The sequence below is a fragment of the Octodon degus genome, unplaced genomic scaffold, assembly GCF_000260255.1.
Source record: "Octodon degus isolate 3935 unplaced genomic scaffold, OctDeg1.0 scaffold00002, whole genome shotgun sequence".
In the NCBI taxonomy this organism is placed as follows: domain Eukaryota; kingdom Metazoa; phylum Chordata; class Mammalia; order Rodentia; family Octodontidae; genus Octodon; species Octodon degus.
This window is the reverse complement of record NW_004524578.1, coordinates 25,621,980-25,645,346: the sequence shown is the minus strand read 5'-3', so window position 1 is coordinate 25,645,346 and position 23,367 is coordinate 25,621,980. Positions and strand designations below refer to the sequence as shown.

Sequence of the window (23,367 nt, the reverse complement as noted above, 5' to 3'; positions counted from 1 at the left end):
AAAGGAATCTGATTTATATAGAATTTATATTGTGAAGTGAAGATTTAATTTTCTTTTTTGTCAAATAACTATTTAATTGCACCTACTCTTCTTTTGGTTTTCCAGTACTGAGTTAGAGATCACTGAGCTACATCCCTAGTCCATTTAATTTTTTTTTTTTTTTTGAGACACTGGCCTTAGACCTGTGACTTTCCTGCCTCAGCTTCCCAGATAACTGTGATTACAGGCCTGCACTACCATAGCTGGCTTTATTCTAATTTTTAAGAAGATGTCTTTTACCACTATTTTGAAATGCTAATTTCACCTCTTTTAAAATGTTTAATTTTACTTTCTTGGTTTCTCTGCTTATTCATTAACCAATACTATACTCTTGTCACTATAGACATTCTATTAGAATAGCTTATAATGTAAAAAAAGAGAAAAGCTGGGCATGGTGGTACAGGGCTGTAATCCCAGCACTCAGGAGGTTGAGGGAGGAAGGTCACTGTGAGGTTGAGGCCAGCCTGTGCTACAGAGTAAATTTAAGGGCAGCCTGAAATGCACAGTCAGGTCCTATCTCAGGCTGGCCAAATAGCTCAGTGGATTAAAGCACCTGCTTAGGCAGATGCAGGGGCTGGGAGTTCAATCCCCTGGCCTGCTGTTCCGACCTTGCCTCCGGGGCACACTGAGATAGCAATACAGCCTGGGCATGGCAGCACGCACCTGTAATCCCAGTGCTTGGGAGGCTGGAAACAGGAGGATTACTACAAGTCCGATCTATCTAGTGAGACCCTGTAGACCCTGTACTAAAACAAAAAAAAAAAAAAAAAATCTTATCTCAAAAAATAAAAACAAGGCCAGGCACAGTGACTCACGCCTGTAATGCCAACACTCGGGAGGCTAAGTCAGGAAGATCACTATGTGAGGTCAGCCTGGGCTACAAAGTGAGCACAAGGCCAGCCTGAACTACATTGTGAGACCCTGTCTCAAAAAGACAACAAAATAAAATAAAGTGAATAGTTTCAGATGTGGTAAGGCTAGTATCCTCTCATTGGTCTTCTTTTAAGGATTTTCTTTGCCAACCCTTATTTGTTCTTTAATGAGAATTTCAGAATTAGGTTGTATTTTTAGTGGGCTCATATTAAATACATAAACTACGTTAGGAAGGAGTGTATTTCTACAAGAGTCAGTCAGCCTTTGTAGGTGACTGCACACTTTTAAAGCCTACTTCTGTGTCTGTATGGAGTGCCTAACTACTTATTACTTTCTGCTGGGTTTTTTTGTTGTTGTTATCTTTTTAAATTTAATTTAATTTTTGTTTGTTTGTTTTGCTACCGCGGATTGAATTCAGGACCTTGCACTTGCCAGGCAGGCACTTATGCTGCTGAGCTATACCACCAGCCCATAAACAGAAACTCCTATTAGTTTTTGTTTGTTTGTTTTGATACCAGGGATTGAACTCAGGACCTTGCACTTGCCAGGCAGGCACTTATGCTGCTGAGCTATACCACCAGCCCATAAACAGAAACTCCTATTAGTTTTTGTTTGTTTGTTTTGATACCAGGGATTGAACTCAGGACCTTGCACTTGCCAAGCAGGCCCTTAATCTACTGAGCTATCTCCCCGGCCCTACTTTCTGCTAATTCATTGCTTCCTCAACTTCTAGGAATCAGGGAAATGGAGGCAGAAATAGAGCATTTGCCATACCTGCAGATGCCTGTGCATGGACCTCTGTGTGGCGCTGGCAGATTCTGCTCAAGAATTCGCTCACTTGACGCAAGGAAAGAGCATTATGCAGTGTTTCCAGGGGGTATATGGTAGGCACCATGGAGCACCCTTCAAATCCTGTTGGGAAAGAAATGGGCAAAGTCATGTTATTACTGCCAGATACACCCTAATTGGCCAAGGAAGCTGAGAGTCCCTTAGAGCCATCAGGACAGTCTGTGGCTTTTAGAGTGCGGGGTATCCAACATTTCTAGGACAGGAAACTCATTAGAGCTCCTAGGGAAGGCTATTTTTCTTGCCCTTAGATTTCCTAAAATATCTACTTTTTAATGCCTCCAGGTGAATCAGATCATCTCTCATTCTTTCTATGGAGAAACTGCAATGTCCCATGGAAAAATGAATGGATTCCCAGGAGGGTAAGCACGAACACTGCCCTTGTACTCTCTGGGAAATGAAACAAGGATCCAGAGGTCTGGGGTGAAACCATAGGTCTAACATGAAGCAGGGAGGCCATGGAGCTGAGAGGGAGCAGCAGGCTTCAGGTACCATGAACAAGGAAATCTGATTAAGGAGGAGGGCCTGGAATCAGAGAGGAGACTCATGCAAGTGTACATGAACAGGCTGGGGTACTGGGATGCAGTCTGAGAGCATGCAGTACACAGGAAGCTCAGCTGAGGAAAATCACATGCATGAACAGGGTGGGGATGGAAGTTCTTTTCTTAGTTATTTCATTTTTCTCTTCGGCTCCACTTGCTAGTATCTCTATATTCCATCAGGAAAATGAGGCAAAACCCCTTGAAAAAAGACTGATTCTTGGCTCTAGACTCAGTAATTTCAGTATAGGATGGCCAGTCCTCACAAGGTCAAAGGTAAACCTAAGCATATCCTTTACTCTCAGGACTACTGATGGAAAAAATGTTCCCACTGGAAGGTCAAGAAACATGATCCCAAGCACGTTTTCAGGCCCCAATCTTTCCAGTGTCTTCTCTATATATCTTTAAAGCAACTAGCATCCTGCTCACCATTGACTAACACCTGCAATTCAAAATGATTTTACCGCATTATCTTCTAACCTTTGGCCTTTATTTGCCTCAAGAATTTAATTGGGGCTTCTATGCCTCAGTTTCCCCCTGTAATCCAGTGGCAGGAGAGTAAAGGAGTCTCTAGCTCCTCAGAGTGGTTCATAAAATGTTTCAACCAGAAGAGCATAGTAGTAAAGGATTAGAGAGCTAAGAACAGGTTCCAGCACAAGAGGTTACTTTATACCGACTAGAACTGGAGAATATCTAACACTAACACTAGGGGTGGTGAGAAAGAAGAACAGGAGGAGGGCAAGCAGCCAATGCTACAGCTACCAGGCAGCCTGGCCCTGATCCCATTCAAGCAACTAGATGCAAGTCACATAACCTTAGAGCGAACAGGAGGAAGGACTAGATGGGCTCTCCTGCCAGAAGTGCAATAAGCAAAGCAATTGGTTCCAGCCAGGACAGTGGCAGCAGCCAGCCTGCAGCAGGGGATACCGTAGAGGCACTCGGGGTCATCCTGGCCTGAGTGCAGCCAGTTCCGGAAGAGGCGCAGGTGGTAGGAGCACTGGTGCAGATGATGTGCCAGTGTGGCATCCAAGGAGACCGGCCGGCACCCTGGGCAGTCAGAGGAAAAACCACGCAGCAACCGGACCACAGGGTGCTGGTCATCCAGCAGCTCTGGACAGGGCAGGGGGCCACAGTAGGAAGCACAAGGGTAAAGAAAGAGAAGGAGAGACAATGAGGGGGCACTGACTGGCACAGCATTACTTGGAAGTGGGGCCACGCAGATCCAAGGTGAGCTAAGGAAGAAGGCGAGATGGCCAGGGCCACGGGGCATTTCTTGCAGGCAAGAACAATGTTGACAATACAGGGCAAGAATAAAAGAGGGATGAAGTAGACAAGAGTTCATCACACATCAAAGCCCTGCCCTTCCTCCTGGAGCATAATTCAGTCAGGACTGGCAGCATTCACATCCTCTGGACTGGGAAGAGCTGACAGTTCTGTAGCTGAGAACCTGTACTAGAGCTCCAGGCCCTGATCAGGTCATTCTGAACAAACTAATTGGAGAAAGGCATTTGCAAGGTGGGATAGAGATGAAACAATTCTAAGTCACTTAGAGAAGTGGGCCAAGAACGGTACTGGGTATTGAGATAAGTCTAAATCTAAAAGGGCTGCTGAAAGCTCAGGTTAGGCCTCTGCAGCAGGACACTAAGACAGCCCCTGAAAGGGCTGGTTCCAGGCAGTTGGCATACAGTGCCGGAAACCAAGTCTAGGATTCCTTTAAAACAGCATGTAAGCCAGGTGTGGTGGTACACACCTGTAATCCTAGTGGTACACACCTCTAATTCTAGCACTTGGCTGAGGCTGGGAGGAGGATTGCTGGAAATTCAAGGCCAGCCCAGGCTTCACAGTGAATTTAAGGCTAGCCTGAACTACATACCAAGATGTTATCTCTAAATAAATATATAAACAAATTAATGCATGTAGAAAATTAAACACAGACTCATCATCTTTACCTTACCCTTGTTCTAATAAACACATTTTTTTAAGTCTACAGAAATATCTACCTTGGGGGACACATCCCTACAGAAGCCAAAGGGAGATGATTTTATGTCGTCTTTCCACTGCTGAGGAGTCTAAACACAGTGTTTTCAGCTGGTGAGTGGAAAGCCTTGATTCTAAGTCCCTCATCATTTTGGCTGCTTGGCAAACTATGGGTGCAGGGGACCAGCTGCAGAAGGCTGAAGACAGAAGGCCTGCAGTAGGAGGTATAAGGGGAGCAACAGGAAAGAGCTGGGAGAAAGGAAATGGAGTCTAAAGGCCTGATGTGAGGACAAGTAAGAGCCTGAGTACAGGATGCTGGTACAGAGAAGCAGGAGCAAGGCAGCTGGGGATGATTACTCAGAACTCCCAGAGCAGGGTGATCCACGAGAATATGATTTTCAGACCCTAGTCTAGACATCAGGAGGGAATTCAACTCTAGCCAGGCTATTCCAGTGAGCGCTGACCTCCAACAGCACACAGTTGTGCAGGTCACTGGAAGATAACAGGCTTGACAGATCCATTATGTACACTCTGGCATTTGAGGTGAGGGCAAGCCATAGTCTCTTTTCCACTTTATTCTTTACTTTGGTGAGTTCAGCATTCAGTTTATTAACAGGTCATACTTATATGCTGGATATTATCATAGGACATGATAGAAGCATCAGAAAAGAGGCAAGGATGGGCTGAGGGTTGCTCTTCAAAGAACGGAGACAGCATTGCCTTGCCTCCTTTCCAAAGCCAGGTCCACTTTTCCCAGCTGCTATTTCCCTGCCAGACATCATGCAAGGAGAAGGTGGTGATGAAACAGCAGGCTGGCCCACTGCCATGAATAATCTGCCACAAGCAGTTGTAGACAGAGTGCCCACTCTGTAATTACTGGGTCAGTCAAGCAAGACCTTGGCCATAGGGTAGAGCACTCAGACTGTCTTAAGGCTAACTTAAATCTAGGTAATCCTCAGAAAGAGACATTAGCTCCATATTTCTGTTATGTAAAACCTCAGATTCTGGCTTCTCAAGCACATCAGCCTCCAAGCTCAAGCACAAAGAAAACAGAGGAGGCTGGAAGACTCTTGAGGAAGTGTGCAAAGTATTGGAGATCTTGAATTTGTTCTCCGGCATTGTACCTGAATTGTTCAGGTCTTTCTTCCTTTCCTCTTTATAGTAAAATTAATTCATGCTTTCTTTAGCTGGTGAGTCTGCCAACCAAGACTTCAGGGAACTGGAGATATATAGGATCTGTCTTATGAACATGGGTCTTTTCCTACGGCTCCTGAGAAACTAGGAGATACATGATTTAACTCTCATTTCAGGGGTCTCCTCTCCTGGTAACAGATTATGGGCCCTAAGCTCAAGTCCCTGGCTTGGTGTTGTGAGTCAAGTATGTCAGGACTATGGCATACGAAGGCCAGAAAGGCTGGAAGCTGAATGAGTTGGTGCAACGTGTTGCTCTGAATGGGGACTTCTGCCACGGCACAATGGGAGCCTGTGGGCTTAGCCTGCTAAACTGAGAAAAATCTAGGCTTGTCAACTCAGAGAAATTCCAACAGTGCTAGTGGGGATGCATGACCTAGCAGGTCTAAAGTCTTGTACGCACCACTGGTGAGGCAGCAAGAGGTGTCAGCATGAGGAGGCCTTCTGATTGTTTTAGCTCTTGGAAGAACCATATCTAACAAAAGATTTACCTCAAGGACAAGATACAATGCAGAGAAAAAAACTAAGGGTACAAAGGGTAAAATCTCAACAGGGAGTGGGCCTTGGCTCTCCTGCCACGCCCTACAAAAACTCTATAACCCCCTCAGTTTTGATCTCCAAGATCAGCAAACTCATCCCATTAGTGTGGGCAGATCTTGTTCCTCAATATTCTTGAAACAGAATATTGTTCACATCTAATCTCCCTCACGATCCCCAACAAAAAACTCAACTCCACTGTTTGCTTCCAGTTTCTCTGGGATGGATCTGCCATGTGTAGGCTGGAGCCACATGGAAACTACATTCAAAATTCATGGAGCCAAGCATGGTGGCGCACAGCTGTGATCCCAGCACTTGGGAGGCTGAGGCAGATGGACTGCCATGAGTTGGAAGCCAGCTGGGCTACACAGTGAGTTCAAGGCCAACCTGAACTACATATCATAACCATGTCTCAAACAACAACAACAAACCTCAAGGAACAAGGCTGGCATACAAAGCCCTCAGTTTAATCCCCCAATCCAAAAAAAAAAAAAAAAAAAAAAAATTCCCAAAACAAGAAGAAAAAAATCTCAAAGTTTCACGTCTTCCCCTCTATCTCCTATCTCCTAGTCTGCTTCCTACCTCTTAGCCCACAGCAACGTGGCCTGCTTCCTAAGCCCAGGCACTAGGTTAGTAGTAACATAAAGCAGATGTAGGAGCACAAGTGCCACACACATTACACACGACGGCAGGAGACAGGAGTATGGAGATGGGGAACAATACACTGTATTCCTTCTGAGCAGGGGCAGGAGTGGGGACTGCAGCACTGCTCTGGCAGAGGAACAAATGAGTCATCTGCCCCACCAAGTGAGTTGGAGAAAAAACCAGGAAGATGAAAATTATATATGCTGAGGAGTAGGGGAAGAAAAGAGAAGCTACGGGCCCAATCTAGGCGATCCTATTTATTCTCTAGGAAGAGGAACCATTACCCTATCTGTGCGTGGGCTGGCAGTCACATGATAGGAAAAGCAGTGCTTTAATCAGTTCAGGGAGGTGATGCTGACACAAAAGACGTGATGGCCATGACAGTGATTATGGAAGTAAGACCCTGCGCTGCCACAGGGAGAGGTCGCCAGGCTGCAGCCGAGGCTCAGGCTGTCGTAAGGGAAAGGTCCCAGCGAGGACACGTAGTGATGAGCTCATCTAGAGACAGCAGGGTGTCAACACAGTGGAAGGAAAGGCGAAGTCAGTGTCAAAACTCAGTGGTTAAGTGTCTGGAAGTGACAATGGTGAGGAGGCATGATGTTGAGTCAAAAGCAAACGTACCGTTAGTCGGATGCTTTGCAAACGACACAGAAAATCGTTTTACGGCCGGGACAAACAAGAGCTCTGGGGAGAAAAGACATCATGGGGATTATACCCACCCTGTCCCCCCGTTCTGCTTTGGAATTTGCCCGTAGTATACTCTGTTCTTTAATTAATTAAATGACCTGCTCCCATCCCCGCCCCTCAGGCTTCTGAATGCTTTTCCTTTGGTGCAATCTCTTAGTAAGCTGTGCCATGTCTACCATGGTATGGCCCCATAAACACTGATCTCACCACAGCATCCTCCTGCCGGTCATTTGTAAATACAATCTGTGTCACCACTTTCTTCCCTCTTCTCAGTCTCCTGCCATATCAGTTTTTTTTTCTACCAGAGCTGATCAACTTCCCCCTACACTTGATTTCCGGGATTTCAGTCAAGGTTCCACAGCATTTTTGTTGACCATCCTCTTGATCCTCACCCTACAGGCCAGAATCCAGGAAAGCATACAAACTGAGGCAGCAAGGCTGTATGTGGGAATTATGAAGGGATAAGCATAAATAAGTAGTGTTTGTATGGTGAGAGGGATGCAAATGGAAGGGTGCAAAGGGTCCCAGCTCGCCCAGCTAGTCTTGATGAAAAAAACCTGTATTGAGGCCATTATCAGTACCATCTTAAGCACAAATGGCTCTGGAGCTGTGTGCTGGCTAGGAGACAAGTAAAAAGAGGAGTTGCCCCCCAAAACCCACCCACATACCATCTCGGTGCTTCAGACTGGCAGGTGATAGCTTTTTGCCATGGCTGCGGGCGTAGTCCTGAAGATTCGGGGCGCTGGAGGAGCCACCCAGCACTGTGGTGCTGAACAGCCCTGTGCACTGCGAGCCTGCAAGGCCAGGAGCACATTAGTAGCCACACAAAGCTGTGCACAAGTCCACATGACACAGGACAACACTGAGACACACACAGCCAATCAGTGCCACTGCCACACGGCCACTCCACACAGTGAACTGTTCACTGTCATCCATAGCCACGCTGGGCAAGCAAAATGGGGATTCTCTTCATGGCAGAGACAGGAGGCCACTCCAATTACAGGGTTAGTCGTATTAAGGGATTCAAAGCTTCTGAAAGAAATAGACTGTGCTCCTCAGGAGGCTCTCAGAAATGCTAAAGAATAGCTAGATCCCTCAAGATCTCCCTAGAGTTGACTCCGTGTCCTTTATCCTGGATAGGCGATTTGAGAAATGCAGAAATCTAGTTCCTTGTAAGGTGTTTTGTTGCTGTTGTTTTACCTGGAATCAAACTCAGGACCTTGCTTGCGCATGCCAGGCAGGCACTTGTGCCGCTAAATTACATCCCCAGCTCTTCCTTGTCGGTTTAAAAGGGAAAAGCTTGCTTGTTTGTTGACAGGATCTAGCTCTATAGTCCAGACTGGCCTTGAACTTGCAAATTCTCCTGCCTTAGCCTCCCTAGTGCTCAGATTATGGGTATGCGCCACCATGTCTGGCCTAGGAAAAACTCTGATTGAAGCTACAGACTGAATTTTCAGCACTCAGCTATCACTGCTTCAATTCTAAACTCTTCATTCAGTATTCCCTCCTATGGGACTGGGAAGATGGCTCAGTAGAATAAGCGCTTGCCTGGCAAGCACAAGGGCCTGAGTTCAATCCCCAGTTCCGAAAAAAAAAAAAAAAAAAAAAAGTATTCCCTCTTGTGAGGTCTTTTTACCTTTCCCAAGAATGAAAACATGAGACGTGCTGAATTTCTAAAGCTGGGAGGGACTAATAGGCTATCCACTCCAACTTTCTCACAGTAGGAATGAAGAAATGAAAAGAAAAAACTCAGACTATATAAGGAGGTAAGGTGAACTAGAATCTAGATCTCCTACCTTGGAGACCAACTGTCTTCAGTTGAAAAAGAATTTTTTTTTTTTTCTCCCAGGGAAACAGCATTTTCTTTTATTTTTTCTTTTATTTATTTTTTTGTGGTACCAGGGATCAAGCTCAGGACCTTGTGCTTGCCAGGCAAGCACTTATTCCACTGAGCTATCTCCCCAGCCCCTGTTTTTATTTTTTAAGACAGGATCTCACTATGTAGTTGAGGTTGGCCTTGAGCTCACTATCTAACCCAGGATGGCCTTTTGATCTCATAGTGATCTTCCTGCCTCAGCCTTCCAAGTGCCAAGACTATAGATGTGCACCACCCACCACACCAGGAAACAACAATATTTCTAAAGTCAACAAACTGGAAGGCATGCGAAAGGTAGATGACTCCATGCGGCGCATGCCTGGTATGTACTGAGCACTCTTCAGAGAAGGAAAGCAGGAAACAACAAAAACTCATATTCTTCTACTCTTAAATTTATTGTCTTGTACTCCTATGAACCAAACCAGAGGCCCCCATACACAAGTGCAAAGAAAGCGAGGAGAATTCTCTTTCCAATCAGGAGTACATTAAACTTGAAGAATCTCTGAAGAGAGTAAGTCAGGTCAGTCACTGTCCTCAGGGTGTGATCTATCTAGACTAGGGCTAGCATTCCATGGCACAGTCTACTTTAGCTCTCAAGGACACCATGGTCAGAAGGGGTCAACACTGACACCTAAGCTTTGGGGATATTCCCCTCTACCTCCAAATCCATCTCAGCCATGACTCTGGGTTTGGCTGATGTCTTAACATTTGTGGGGAGATAGATGAGAGGCTGCCAGTTCCTCTTTTTTCCTCAAAGAAAGGACCATGTTTCTAAGAGTCCCAGATAAGCCAGAAAGCTGAGGTTGTCAATGATTTCTACCCTGAGGTCAGGACTTCTCCACTCAGCAACATCACCTGTCATGCTCACACAGGCTCTGGAAATGGGCTGCAGAGAGTAATAGGGCTGCTAAATAGATTTGCTTCGGGCTTCTGTTCCTAGTGAGGGGAAGATGGCGGCCGCAGCTGTGGTAGCTCCCGCAGAGTGGATAAAGAACTGGGAGAAATCAGGGAGAGGCAAATTTTTGCATTTATGCCGAATTCTCAGTGAAAATAAAAGCCATGAGAGTTCAACTTACAGAGGGTCTCGCTAGCAGCTTGGACTCGCAGTGATCTTCCTGTTTCAGCGTCCCCAGTGCTGGGATTATAGGCCTGTGCCACCATGGCCAGTTTCGGTGGCTAGCAGGCACAGCATGTGGCACTGGGGATCGAACTCAGGTCCTTGCTCTTGCTGGGCAGGTGCTTAGACTGCCGAGCTATCTCCCTAGCCCAGAAATTCTGTATGTTTTTAAATGTTTTTATTTTTGTACTATTTTTTGCATTCTCTTTATTAAAAAGAGCCATTTTTGTTTTCTGTTGAGATACTTAAGACTTAATATCCCTAGCATGCCATCTCTAAAATTAGTATCTTCACCCCAAGACTGTACAATCACTTGTAAAGACTGTTGAAGTTGATGTGTAGCTTATTTCAGTTTACTAAGTCACTTGACTGCCAGAAATGTAAGAAAGTACAAAACTATTCCCTCATAGAAACACTTGGATACTTTTGTGTTTTCCTGTGCTTAAAATCACTACCTTCTTCAGAGTTGAATACACAGTGTTTCTGCACATGGGCAAACTGTATCTTAATGACTCATGTTGAATAAAGGTTACAGTTGTACTCCAAAAAAAATAAAATAAATATATTTGCTTCTCTTCAGAGAAGCTAAAACTAGCTGGCCACATCCCAGACCACCCAGGGTTTGTCCTACATCTACTTCCTGCACTGAGTCACTTTCTAGTGTGGTTGTGCCAGCCCAGTTCTGCCCAGTCCTTAGATAATCTCAGAGGGTGATCTCTACCTTACCACTACCATCTGTCAACCAGGTCTATGTCCATATCACGGCTTTCTTTTCTTTTCTCTTCTTCTTTCCTTCCTTCTGTCCTTCCTTCCTCCTTCCCTTTCTTCTTTTCTCTTCTAATTTCTTTCTTTCTTTCTTTCTTTTTTTTTTTTTTTTTTTTGATAGCAGGACTCAAACCCAGGACCTCATGCTTACCAAGCAGGTGCTACTGAGCTATACCCCTTCCCCTCTCTCCCTTTCTTAACAAGATCTCACTATACTGCTCAAGCTGTTCTCAAATTGCTGGCCTCAAGCATCCTCTTGTCTCAGCCTCTCAAGTAGCTGAGAGTACAGGTACACACCACTGTACCTTGCTTTTTCTGTTTTATTCTTTTGTTGTTGTTGTTTGCTTTGTTTCAAGGTCTCACTACATAGTTTGGGCTGGCCTTGAACTCACTATGTAGCCCAAGCTAGGCTTGAACTTGAAGTGACCGTCCTGCCTCAGCCTTCTGAGTACTGGGATTACAAGTGTGTACCCCAAACCCACCTCTGATTTTTCTTTATTTTTTATTTCTATTTTTATTTCTCTCTGTTTTATCCTTCATGTTACACTTTTACTTAACTAGGCCAAGTATAACTATCCACTTCCTCAGCCTATCTGAAACCTATCCTTGGAAAGAGAAGTGCAGATCACAGCCCTACACATTTATCATTACTTCTCATGCCCCAAACCACCTACCTTATTTCAAGGATCTAGAAGGCAACCTACTTTCATCAAATTAGCCTAGAAAATTACCAAAACCTTTCTTCCCCATGGGAGTCCAAATGCTGACCACTTTTGGGTCAAGAAATTAGGTGCCAAGGACAAAGGTACAGAAAAACAAGAGGACCTAAATATAGAGAACAATATGACAAAACAAAAGAAGAGCCAAGGGAACAAGCTCAGACCCCACACAGTCGTGTCTGACCTCCAGTTCTAGAACACATGGCACTGTGTTTGGAGACAGCCCCCCAAGGACCTCCTCCCCTCCCAAAGAATACAATACCCTCTGAAGCTTGGTCCTTCCTGTAGTCTGTGTTCTTAGAAAAGGTTGAATGATGTTCTCCATCCCTCTTGAGGGATCAAAAAATCAAGAGACATTCTCTCAAAGTCATGAGAAAAGCCTCTGCCACTACACCAGCCTCAGACTTGGCCCTCAATCTTCCGGAAGGAAAGGAAAAAGTTACAGGATTAGGACAGGATGGAGGACAGGGCATGGAGGTAGAGGGCCAGAGCAGGGTTGTGAAAAATGAGGGCTTCAGAGAAAGACATGGCACAATCCTCCATGTGGGAAATATGACAGTTACGGGGTCACAGGTACCTCTATTTATAGCTCTGTCACTGATAACTCTGAAGTTTCAGAGTCTCCATGGCCCCTTAACGTCTGGGCTGGACTGGAAGGACAGATAAGGAATGAGAGGGAGAGCCACAAAAATGCCCTTTAAGCAGGTACACAGGGGACCTTCCAGGGATGAACCAATCATCTTCGATCCAGCTTCACACCTAACCATGGCTTTGCCCCCTTCATCCTCCCTCACCCCACCTGACAGCTCCGCAGACTGAATGGTCCCGACTCCCATGACAAAAATTCCCCACAATAAAACTCAAAGAACAGACAGACAACCCTTTCCCAACAACAGCTGACAGACACTAGAAAATCATACCTAGGCCACTCTGCTTCATCTCCGCTGGTGGCCGTGAAGATGAAAAGAGTCGGTAGCCACCAGGCCTTGAGGAGGAAGTTTCAGAAAGCACCTGCACAAAAAAGACCCTCTGTTATCATTTTGTTACTCAACCCAGAAGTGTAAAACCCAAGTATTAAATTCTTGCCCCTACAGAGCCAAGCAGCATCAAAGTTTGGAAGAATCAAAGGATTTCTATAGGGGAAGAAAAATTGAAAGTGAACAGACAGTGTAGTTCATGGAAACTGTGTATGCTGGAAGGCACTTCTAGTTCCAAGAGGCCTATCCTCATGGTCCTCCCACACCAAACCTAAGAAGCCATTACTCTCAGTACAATGGCATCCCCCAATCTTATCTGTCTCTCCCTTGGACTCAGAAAGCCAATCACAATGGCTCAGCCACAGGAGTCCAGTTACCCCCTCTTCTCTCTGTGTGATGGCTGTGGTAACTGCAACCATACTAGGTTTCTTATTGTAAAACAAGAGGCCCAGGCCAGCGAGATAACTCAGCGGTCCAAAGTGCCTGCTTAGGCAAGTGTGCAGGGACTGTGGTTCCATCCCCTGCACCACGTGCCGCACCAGCCCTGCCCCCAGGGTGGGCTGAGCTAGATACAAAAAACAAGAGGCCCTCCCCTCTGACAGCTGCACTCCTGGACACACGAAATAGAATTCTTCAAACACTTGCAAGGGTGGGCCAATTGCTCAATCTTCAACATGCGCACATCCCACCTAGATAGTGTTCTGCACCCCTAGATCCCCAAAAGCAAAGACAGAAGGCAGCACAGGGCGGTGAGGCAGGGAGGGACACCTGTGTGCAGGACGCCAAGTGAGTGGTGGACACAGCCCGGGGCTGTAGGCCGATGGCTGGGGAAGGCCGGGGGAGGTCTCCTGACCGCCTGCGGCGCCGTCCCCTCAAGGGGATCAGGTCCAGGCTCCCCGTGCACTGCATGTTCATGACCTGCAATCAGACCGGGTAGGAAGCCGGTCATGGCTCCTTTTACTCTTAGGTTCCCAAAGCCCAAGTGCCCAAAGGACAGAGCTAGGTAGAAGGCTGGAGAGGATGACCAGATAGGGCTCAGATGCTATGAAGGTTTTTGCAATCTAATACCATTCAAAAGCATGAAATGACAAAAGAATGAGATAGGATGAAAGGAAGGATGCTAGTGATAAGGATGAAAGCGTCCAATGCCCCATAGAGCAGGGAGAGGAAATAGTATTACAAGGCTATGTGACCAAGGAGCAAAGAGAAGGTTTGCTTGCAAGGCTGAGAAGGAAATCCTGGGCAGGGACCATCCTGGGTGAGCCACAGTGTAAACAACACTAGAAACTGAAAGAAGGAATGCAATTACAACAGGAAGCTTCCTGAAAGAAACTGATCTCATGAAATCATAGAGAGTTCTTCTTTGCCTGTGACTGTTGTATTTAAATCAGAAGAAAACAAGGGATCCCCGACAAGAATGCCATGGAGACCAGCAGACCAGACGCATGGGGAAGACTTTTAGATGTGAAGAAGCAGCTCACTAACAGAAGATGATATGTTACTCTGTCCACTTGATTTGGTTCATGTGGGCATGTGGGGCACTCAGAGGATGAAGGACACCAAATTATAACCACAACGAAGAAAGAAAATAATGCCTATCCCACCTAAAAATCCTAAGCATTCACAATGTTAGTTCCACCTTAAAATAATCAGAAAGTCAAGGATGAGTCCACAAAAGAGACTATAGTTTGTCTTCTCAGCTTTCTCCAAAATCTGAATGATAAAACTTGGGCTGAATCTATGAAAATTATATATCCTTCTTAAATATCCATAAAGTGGAAAAAACAGTTCCCCTAAGGCAGGGATATGACACAGTCAGCTGAGCAAATTCTTGGGCAAGAGCAGTATCCAAGTCAGAGATTACCTGTGATGGGTAGTCATGACATCAAAAAGGTATCATTGGGCCAAAGAAAGAAACAGTGTTTCCAGGAATAAGACCAGAACAGAAACCCCAAGACAGCTGGACATGATGTGAGATTAGTAACAGTCTCTTTCTTTAGACAAACCTCATTAAGAGAGAAAAAGCTCTCCAGACTGATCCTGTTTCTGAAATAACAGTAGAGAAAACCCCAGTGAGAGTAAGTGCTAGGCATTTACTCATCTCTGTTGTAATTTTTACCCAAAGCAACAACGAGATGGAGTGGCCTTTAATATTAACTGTGTTAGGGGCTGGGGAGATAGCTTGACGGACTAAGCACCTGCCTGGCAAGCACAAGGACCTGAGTTCAATCCCCAGTACCGCATGCTGGGCCAGGCCCCCAGAACCCTGGGTGGCCTGGGCAACCCTAAAGGTGATCTCCCAAAGAGATCATTTGGTTACAAAGGAGGGGTGATCTCCTCGAGAGCCCAGGCCCCCATCATGCCAGGTGTGGTGGTACATGCCTGTAATCCCGGCACTGGGGAGGCTGAGACAGGAAGATCACTACGAGTCCACGCTGCAGAGCGAGACCCCGTACCAAATAAATAAATAAATAAATAAATAATTGAAAAAAGTTTAATATGAACTGTGTTGTTACTATGGTTACTGTTTAATGAATATCTATAAGGTAGATATTACCCATATTTTATAAATGAAAAACTGTGAGGGTTAAAGAAGTTCAACTCTCTATGTAAGGTCACACAGTTTCTAAGAAGCAGACTGGAATGTCAACAGAGTTTATGCTGCTTCAACTATATTTTCTTTTCTTTTACTATTAGTATTATGGGGGAGGTAGGATCTTGCTGTGTAGTCCAGGCAGGCCTTGAACTCTCAGAGTCTTCTGCTTCAGCCTTCCAGAGTGATGGGATTACAGCTGTGCACCACTACATCCAGTTTATATTTCCTTTTAAATAACTACCTCTTCAAATTCATTCAGAGTTCCCCCTCAATTTTATTTCATAAAATACCTCTCTCAGGAATGCCTTATTGGCAACTACCAGAAGTAGTAACCAGCTTAAAGTTCTCCTGGGGACCAGTTCTGAGAGAAGGATTAAGCCAAACACATCAGTAAGGGCTGGGGACTTTGTTTCAGGTCCAAGAGTCTCCCCAGGGAGCTTGGATACTGTGTTTCTACCCCTTCATCTTTTTCCCAAGGCCCTCCCATTACCTCCATAGAGCCGGCTTTTCGGTTACGAATGAGGGGTGATCTCCTCGGGAGCCCAGGCCCCTCAGGTGGCTGGGGTGACGTCTGCAGGGCCCGGTCCGGCTCATCTGGTGCCTTCTCTGGGCACAGGTTCTCCATGCTGCCTTGGTCTGTTTTCATCTCCTCATTCTGTTCAGTAACAGACATGAGTGGCTTCCACCCTTTCAGTCCCAAATTCCTCAGCCCTCCAACCACCCTGTACTGGTTCCAACCACTTGGTACCTAAGCCTACCAGTCTCAAATCCTAGCCTCAGACCCACCTCAGAAGATGCTGGACGGAATCCACAGCCAGTTGGGGCACTGCCTTCTTCCTCAACACCTTTCACTCCAGGGCTGAAATGCAGCTCCACATGGAACCGCTCCTCTGACAAGGGATCCTACAGGACACAGCCAATAAAGGGCTGGCTGAGAGAAGTCCTGGGTGGATACCATCTTTTAGGCAGGGCCAACAGAGGAACTCAAGAAGATGCCTCTTGCCAGGGCTGAGGTTCAGGGTCCTTCCCCATCCTTTTAGCTACTATCTGGTAGAGAATCCTTACTCCCTCACATTCCACCATTTGTGATTCTCCTCTCCACATGACCAGCCAACTTCCACAATTATTTTGATACAGTGAATACAACATATAAAAGACAACTCTGTAGCACTGGAGGCAAAAGGTATATTACAACCATATCTAAGGGGAAAGACTCAGAAATGTATGACATTTTCCTCCTTAATGCCAGAACTATGTCTTGGGATTAATATTCAGGCTCAACATACTTCCTGTCCCAGCAGGAACCTCCTGGACACTCTGTCATTCTGTACCTAGGTGTCACACGTAACTGGACTATACAGACTCTAGGGCTAATAAGGCTTTCTTTTTAAAGGAGGGTCTTCTGCTCAGCCTGCCTGTTTGGTCCTTACCTGCGTATTATCCTCATAAAGCATGATAACAATCTGGGTCATGTAGTTGAGCTCTGAGATGGCACTCAGGTAGGCCAATGCTCGCTGCCACTGTGTGTCTTGGGTCTCCTACCAAACAGAGAAAGAGCTAAGCCAGTGCCTCAGACAGGAAGACAGAAATAGGCACGGCACCAAGGATGACAGTGAAAGCTTGCAAAGTAAAAAAGGAAGAGCAGAATAAGAATGCTGGGGAAAGATGTCACAAGCTAAAAGGAGAAGGAGGGTCCTTACATCAAGGAGCCCCCCATAACGAAAGACGCTGAGTAGGGAGTGGACGTGGCTCTCGCTGGTAAAATAGAGCCGTGTTCGAACGTGGCGGCCTGGGGAGAGCACCCCTCGGGAGTACCTGAGAGGACAGTTCTGTCACACACACCGTCACTCCACACACTCCCTCCTCCCACCTCAAAGGCTGCTCCCATCTTCTCCCTCCCTGACCATTTCCTTCTAAGTTTCCTAAGCCTTCCCAGCCTTAATGCCCCCAGGGCTCCCAGTGGCCCTCCCTCCAGCCAGCGCCCCTCCCGGCCTCCCTCACAGGGGGTGCAGCTTGTTGACAGACTCATCCTCGTGGGTTCTCTGCAGGTCAAGTAGTATCTTTCTCAACAGTGGAAGACAGAAGCCTACGGCGATTTCCAGTTTCTCCTCCCGACTGATCCCGTACTCCTAAGGGGCCATTGGTCAGAAAAAAAACATCTCGATCAGTCTTCCTTTCCTTCTGCCTCACACTTCCAGCCCCAAGATCATGCCTGTCTGCACGTTGGACCTGAGGCTTCTTTCCTATTTACATCCTTTTCTCTCTTCAGGCCTCTCCTCAGTTAGCCTCCTGTTCTTAGCCAGAGCCACAGAGGACTCTGGGAATTGTAGTAACTCAACTAATTCCTTCTCTAAATTTTCCTCCCCTGGTTCCCACATCACATCCTTCCACCTTTCCTCCTCCCTCACACCCTCACCTGCAGGCCCTTATGACACACACCTGAGGAATGACCACATCCGCCAGCGCCTTGGAGAGACGCAGCAGCTCTGCTGTGCCCTGGAGGCCCAGGCTCCCATTGTGCTGCACATCGTACTTGACACAATCGTAGATGTCTGGGATCTTACTGATGTCATAGCGCCCACTTTTCTGCCGAAAGTCACGCTCCAGCTTGCTCCAGCGCTGCAGCATTAGCTCTAGGGTCTCACTATGATAGAGCTGCAGGTCTTGGAGAAAGGCAGAAACTCAGATAGGGCTCCAATTACAACAACAACAAAAAAAAACCACTGACAACTTGAGTACAACCATGAGGGTAAGATGCTTTGTCTCAGACAGTTAGAAAAAGACATAGGTGTGCCTCTGAAATGCATTGAGAACTAAGACCTTAAAAGGAAAACAGGCCAGGCATGGTAGTGCACACCTGCGATTTAGCACTAGGGAAGCTGAGGAAGGAAGATCATTATGAGTCGGAATCTAGCCTGAGCTGCAAAGTGACTTCAAGGCTGGTCTAAACTCTATAGCAAAATTCTGTCTCGAAAAGACAACAACAGGAAACAGTAGCACTTATACTCACCTACAGATTTGGGATCCTGCATCCGCTCCCGGATCTGGCTGGTGAGGTTTTCAATCAGGGAAAATACCTGATCACAGACTTTCACAGGATTCTGAATGATAGTCATGGAGTTAAGCAGGGAAGTGCTTCCAGTAGGCGCCAACTGTGGGGACAGAGAGAGAAAAAGGCAAGACAGGGTTGGTGCCAGTTGCCAGGTTCCTGTGACTTCTAAGGAGACCATCTGCAGTGCAGAGCTATTTGTTGGCTGACTGCAATGAGTATCTTAGGCTATTGGACACAGTAGTTCTAGGGCTTTCAGATGACCATTCTACCACAGTCAACTAGAGGAGCCAAGATTTTTTTTTTTTTTTTTTTTTTTTTTTTGTGGAACTGGGGATTAAACTCAGGCCCTTGTGCTTACCAGGCAAGCACTTATTCTACTGAGCCATCTCCCCGGCCCCCTTTTTAAAAAAATTTATATATTTAGTACAGGCTCTCACTACACAGGTCAGATTCATGGTGATCCTCCTGTTTTTAGCCTCCTCAGGGCTAGGATTACTGGTGCATACTATGCTCCAGACTCAGTGGCTGGCTCAGCCCACCCTGGGGTGGGGCTGGTGCAGCATGTGGTGCCGGGGATCCAACTGCGGTCCCTGACTCAGAGGTCAACCTGGGCAACATAGTGAGACCCGTCTAAGCTTGCCTAAGCAGGTGCTTTAGTCCACTGAGCTATCTTGCTGGCCCTTGTTTGTTTTTAAAGGAGCCAATCTTAAACATCTTGGAGTTCAGAGAAAATAAAACATACCTTAGTTCTTTTCTTCAGGGCTCTAAAATACAAATGAAAAATGCTAGAAAATCAAGATTAAACCCAAAATTCCTCAAAATCTCTGCAAAATATTTTCATGACTAAATACTAGAGATATCTTTCATAGACCCAGAATAAAGTATCATCTAAGTCTGGGTTCCAACTCATGCTTTGAGTACAGTCACAATTAATAAAGAATGGTGGCTGGGAGTGGTAGCACGTGCCTGTAATCTAGCACTCAGGAGGCAGAGGCAGGAGGATCATTGCAAGTTCGAGATCAGCCTGGGTTACAAAGTGAGCTCAAGGCCAGCCTGAACTACATAGCGAGACTCTGTCTCAAAAAAAGAAAAAAAAAAAAAGAAATGGTAAGAGAGAAAGAAAATTGTAGTGGTAGGGTAAGGAAAAAGACATTAGGTGAAATGCCTAGTTCTACCCAAAGCCTCACACATTTTATTCTTGTTAACAAAAGGGAGAAAGGAGAAAGGGAAAGTTACCCTAGATGTTTTTTATTTAACCCTGAACAATGAAGTAGAAAACAGGAGAGCAAGATTTTGCCCCTTAAGTCCTGCTCAGAGGGAAATACAGCAAATGTGAGTAATGTGCTCCGCCGCTGAGCTCATTTAGGAACCTGTCAGAAATAATTACACAACAGGATGAATATGCTTAATGCCAGTGAACTGTATATCCAAAAATGGTCTAAGTCACGCTACAATTTAAAAAGATAATAGCCAGGTATGGCAGCTCAGGCCTGCAGTCCCAGCTACTTAAGAAGCTAAGGCAGGGGATCACTTGAAGGCAGGACTCAGAGGTCAACCTGGGCAACATAGTGAGACCCGTCTCAAAATAACATTTAAAACCAACCTATCAGAAATGAGGAGTGGGACTGCCTGGTTCACCCTAGGTAGCCTGGGTACCTAGAAACAGGAAGAGCATTTTGGCTATCAGCACCCACACGGACCATAGTTTGTGAGACTCCATCTTCTGTGGTGGTTTCGAGCCCAAGCTCTGGAGTTAGAATATGGGGCTCACACTAACTATATCTTGGGAAAGTTGCTTAAATTCTTTATAGCCTAGGGTTTCTGCTCAGTAAAACAGGAGAAAAGTAGTATAGCTCTAATAGTCCCTGTGATGGATTAAAGGTAGTCATTAATTCTTTTGTTTCCTCTCTTCCCTCTAGGCTGGCCCATAACAGCTTTTGTTTTTTGTTTGTGGTACCAGGGATTGAATTTAGGACCTTGCACTTGCCAGGAGTTAGGGTATAGGATAAAGTGCCGGGCAGTTGCTTATGCCGCTGAGCTATATCTCTGGCCTCCTATAACTGCTTAACCAATAAAATTAAAAAAAAAAAATTATATTGTTCTAAGTCTGGGCCTACGCTTTAAGAAAGCTGAAAGCATCTGCTCAAGCTATCACAAATTGAGGGGGCCAGGGAGATGGCTCAGTAGGATAAGCGCTTGCCTGGCAAGCACAAGGGTCTGAGTTCAATCCCCGGTTCTGCAAAAAATAAAAAATAAAAAATAAAAAAAAATAAGTAAGTCCAGCTCCCCCATGAAGAACACATGTGAAGCTGACAGGCCTTGAGAATGCAAGCAGAGTACAATGAAGGAGCCAGCTAGTCAGCTGGCCTGCAGTCCCAGTCCAGCCTCCAGACAGCTCCAGCCCCAGTCAACATCTTTTTTTTTTTTTTTTTGTGGTACCAAGGATTGAACTCAAGACCCTGCGCTTGCCAGGCAAGCACTTATTCTACTGAGCTGTCTCCCTGGCCCCCAGTCAACATCTAACTGCAAGTTTAAAAGAGACTCTGACAAAGACTAATTGAGCCCAGGACTACAAGAGATAATAAAATGGTCATTGTTAGCAACTAAGTTTTCTAACAGTTTTTAACATAACAAGCACTACAACATTCTTCTATTCACCTTGGGATCAGAGGTATTTGGGAATGGAGAGATTTTTGGACTTTTGAGGTTAAAACAATGTATAAGCTATGTCATGTGATACTTTCATGGGGCTTATGCAAAACCAAACACATTTATATTTCTGTAGCAAAATGTATGACTATTTACATCGAGTAAGAAAAATAAGGCTTAGTCTCATGATGGTACATGTTAGGTTTAGTTTCCAAGTAAGTCTCAATGTCAAAACTATAGTTTTTTTAATTTTTGAAATTGTGAGGGGCCAGGGAGATAGCTCAGTGGAATAAGCGCTTCCCTGGCAAGCGTAAGGTCCTGAGTTCAATCCCCAGTTCCGCCATTAAAAAAAAAAAAAGAAAGAAAGAAATTGTGGACATGTACTTATCCAAGGGATGCTGTGAGGACTAAATGAGGTAACTGTAAGTTCCTAAAACATTGCCTCATAACATCCTTATTTAGAATTCTAGGAAGCACAAGCAGGGATGGGGAGAGCCTGACCTGGTCATAGTCCTCGGGGCCAAAGGGTGCATCCTGCTGCAGAATATGATGGAGCCGAGCCTTGACCCGGTGCTGGCAGCTGCTCAGGGACTCCCCGTCGCTGTCCAGGAGCCCATTCATGTTGGCACTCTTCACCATTTGTACCAAAATGGGTGTCAGCTCCCCTTCTAGAGCCAGAAGACCCTGGAAGGGAAGTCCAAGGCACATTAGTTTCCCTTTTGGACAGTTTTTCGAGGCCTTCCTGGCCCCAGTCACATAGGAGCTGGTTTGAAGAGTTAGGGTATAGGATAAAGTGCCTACTCCCACCAACCCTTTTCAGTTCCTCAGTAGGAGCTGAGGACAGGGTCAGACACAAGTAGAAACTTCTCTGAGTCAACACACAAACACCTTGACAGTTTTCAACTAGTTATCCAGACTCTGTGACTCCCCCTAACCAAAGCTAGGACTGAGGAAAAACTATGGTACACACTTTGGCAAAGGCGGCAGCAGTCATCTGGACACGGCCCTCGTCAGAGGCATAGATCTTGAGGTCATGGCGGAAAGTGCTATGAAGACGAAGCAGCCCACAACCAGGAAAGCCAGCATAGTCACCTGGGGCAAAGGGAAAGACCAGGAAGAGGCTGGATATGCTCTTCTCCTCTACCTCTGCCCCTCTATTTCCCCCAGCTTGTCCTCTGAACATCTTATCCCAGCCCTGACAGTATTTCTATCCAGCAACATGAATGGGCTCCTGGACAGCGACGGGGAGTCCCTGAGTCCTCTAAACACTCACCCTGCCCTCCAGGGTACATGCAGCGAAAAGCTCGTCCCAGCTCCTCAGCCTGAACACGGCCATCCGGAGTCAGCTCTCCACCCCACTTCAGTACCAGCAACAGGGAAGGGGCTAGAGCTGCCCTCTGCAGATCTGAGGGAAGATGGGGCAGTGAACAGGCTTACATCTAAGGAAAATGGCAGAATATCTAAATGTTATGTCTTCTGATGCCACAAAAGTAATTTTAGGCAGAGGCCATCCCCAGATTCAATGAGATTAGAGGCCTGGGAGATAGCTCAGCAGTTTAACCAACTGCATGGCAAGCGCAAGGTCCTGAGTTCAATCCCCTGTACCAGAAAAGACAAGACAGAAAAAAAAAAAAAAAGAAATCTGAGTGGTTAAAAGAAAAAAGGAAAAAGAGATTATATTTTACCTTGCCCCTCATTAGATGCTTTCACTCCATGAGGGTAGTAAGTCAGCTGCACTTTGCGGTTGATGCCTGAGAAGTGGCCATACCTACAGGATAAAGCCACACTTGCCTTTATGCCCCAGGACCCCAGTTCTCCCTGGTATTGGCTCCCCTTGGCTACCCCTTTCTCACATCTCCAACACGGACTTCAGCTGCTCTAGCTTCCCAGTCTTCTCCTCGATCTCACCACTTGGCTCTTTCTCCAGTTCAGCCAGCAACAGCCTTGTGATGTCCAGAACCTCCTAGAGTAGTTAGCAGGTGTCCACACAGGAGGACACAGACTGGTCAGATAACTCTTCCATCTTATCATTTACTACCTTCTTCCTTTTAAAATTATTTTATGTTATTTATTATTTTTTAATGTATTTGGCAGAAGTGTTGTTTTTTTTTTTTTGCTCCAAATGCCTTCAAGGCATGACTGGCTGGCTTGTGTTGTGGGGATCGAACCACAGCAACCTGAACCTGACTGCTTTGTTGAAGCAGCCACTTAAAGAGCTGAGCTAAGGGGCAGGCCCCTTTTTAATGTATTTGGTATTTCACTACACAGCTCAGACTCGTACT

General features: G+C 45.9%; 1 protein-coding gene across 6 annotated transcripts in view; it reads right to left on the bottom strand.

Annotated features, from left to right (window-relative positions):
- Positions 1–23,367, bottom strand: part of Ppip5k1 (diphosphoinositol pentakisphosphate kinase 1) — a 42,432-nt gene that overhangs the window by 14,748 nt on the left and 4,317 nt on the right. The window contains exons 10-26 of one of the 6 annotated variants that reach the window (XM_023711039.1): positions 22,939–23,048; positions 22,771–22,853; positions 22,359–22,490; positions 22,056–22,177; positions 21,587–21,769; positions 18,395–18,536; positions 17,824–18,047; positions 17,410–17,513; positions 17,085–17,199; positions 16,815–16,922; positions 16,171–16,287; positions 15,875–16,039; positions 13,557–13,706; positions 12,732–12,822; positions 8,003–8,128; positions 7,269–7,331; positions 1,687–1,824 (exon numbers count right to left, since the gene is read on the bottom strand). In XM_023711039.1, coding sequence (XP_023566807.1) covers positions 1,687–1,824; positions 7,269–7,331; positions 8,003–8,128; positions 12,732–12,822; positions 13,557–13,706; positions 15,875–16,039; positions 16,171–16,287; positions 16,815–16,922; positions 17,085–17,199; positions 17,410–17,513; positions 17,824–18,047; positions 18,395–18,536; positions 21,587–21,769; positions 22,056–22,177; positions 22,359–22,490; positions 22,771–22,853; positions 22,939–23,048 — 2,173 coding nt within the window. Of the gene's footprint in view, positions 1–1,686; positions 1,825–3,224; positions 3,408–7,268; positions 7,332–8,002; positions 8,129–12,731; positions 12,823–13,556; positions 13,707–15,874; positions 16,040–16,170; positions 16,288–16,814; positions 16,923–17,084; positions 17,200–17,385; positions 17,514–17,823; positions 18,048–18,394; positions 18,537–21,586; positions 21,770–22,055; positions 22,178–22,358; positions 22,491–22,770; positions 22,854–22,938; positions 23,049–23,367 lie in introns of all 6 variants that reach the window. The other 5 variants (XM_023711063.1, XM_023711044.1, XM_023711033.1 and 2 more) reach the window with 5 other exon arrangements.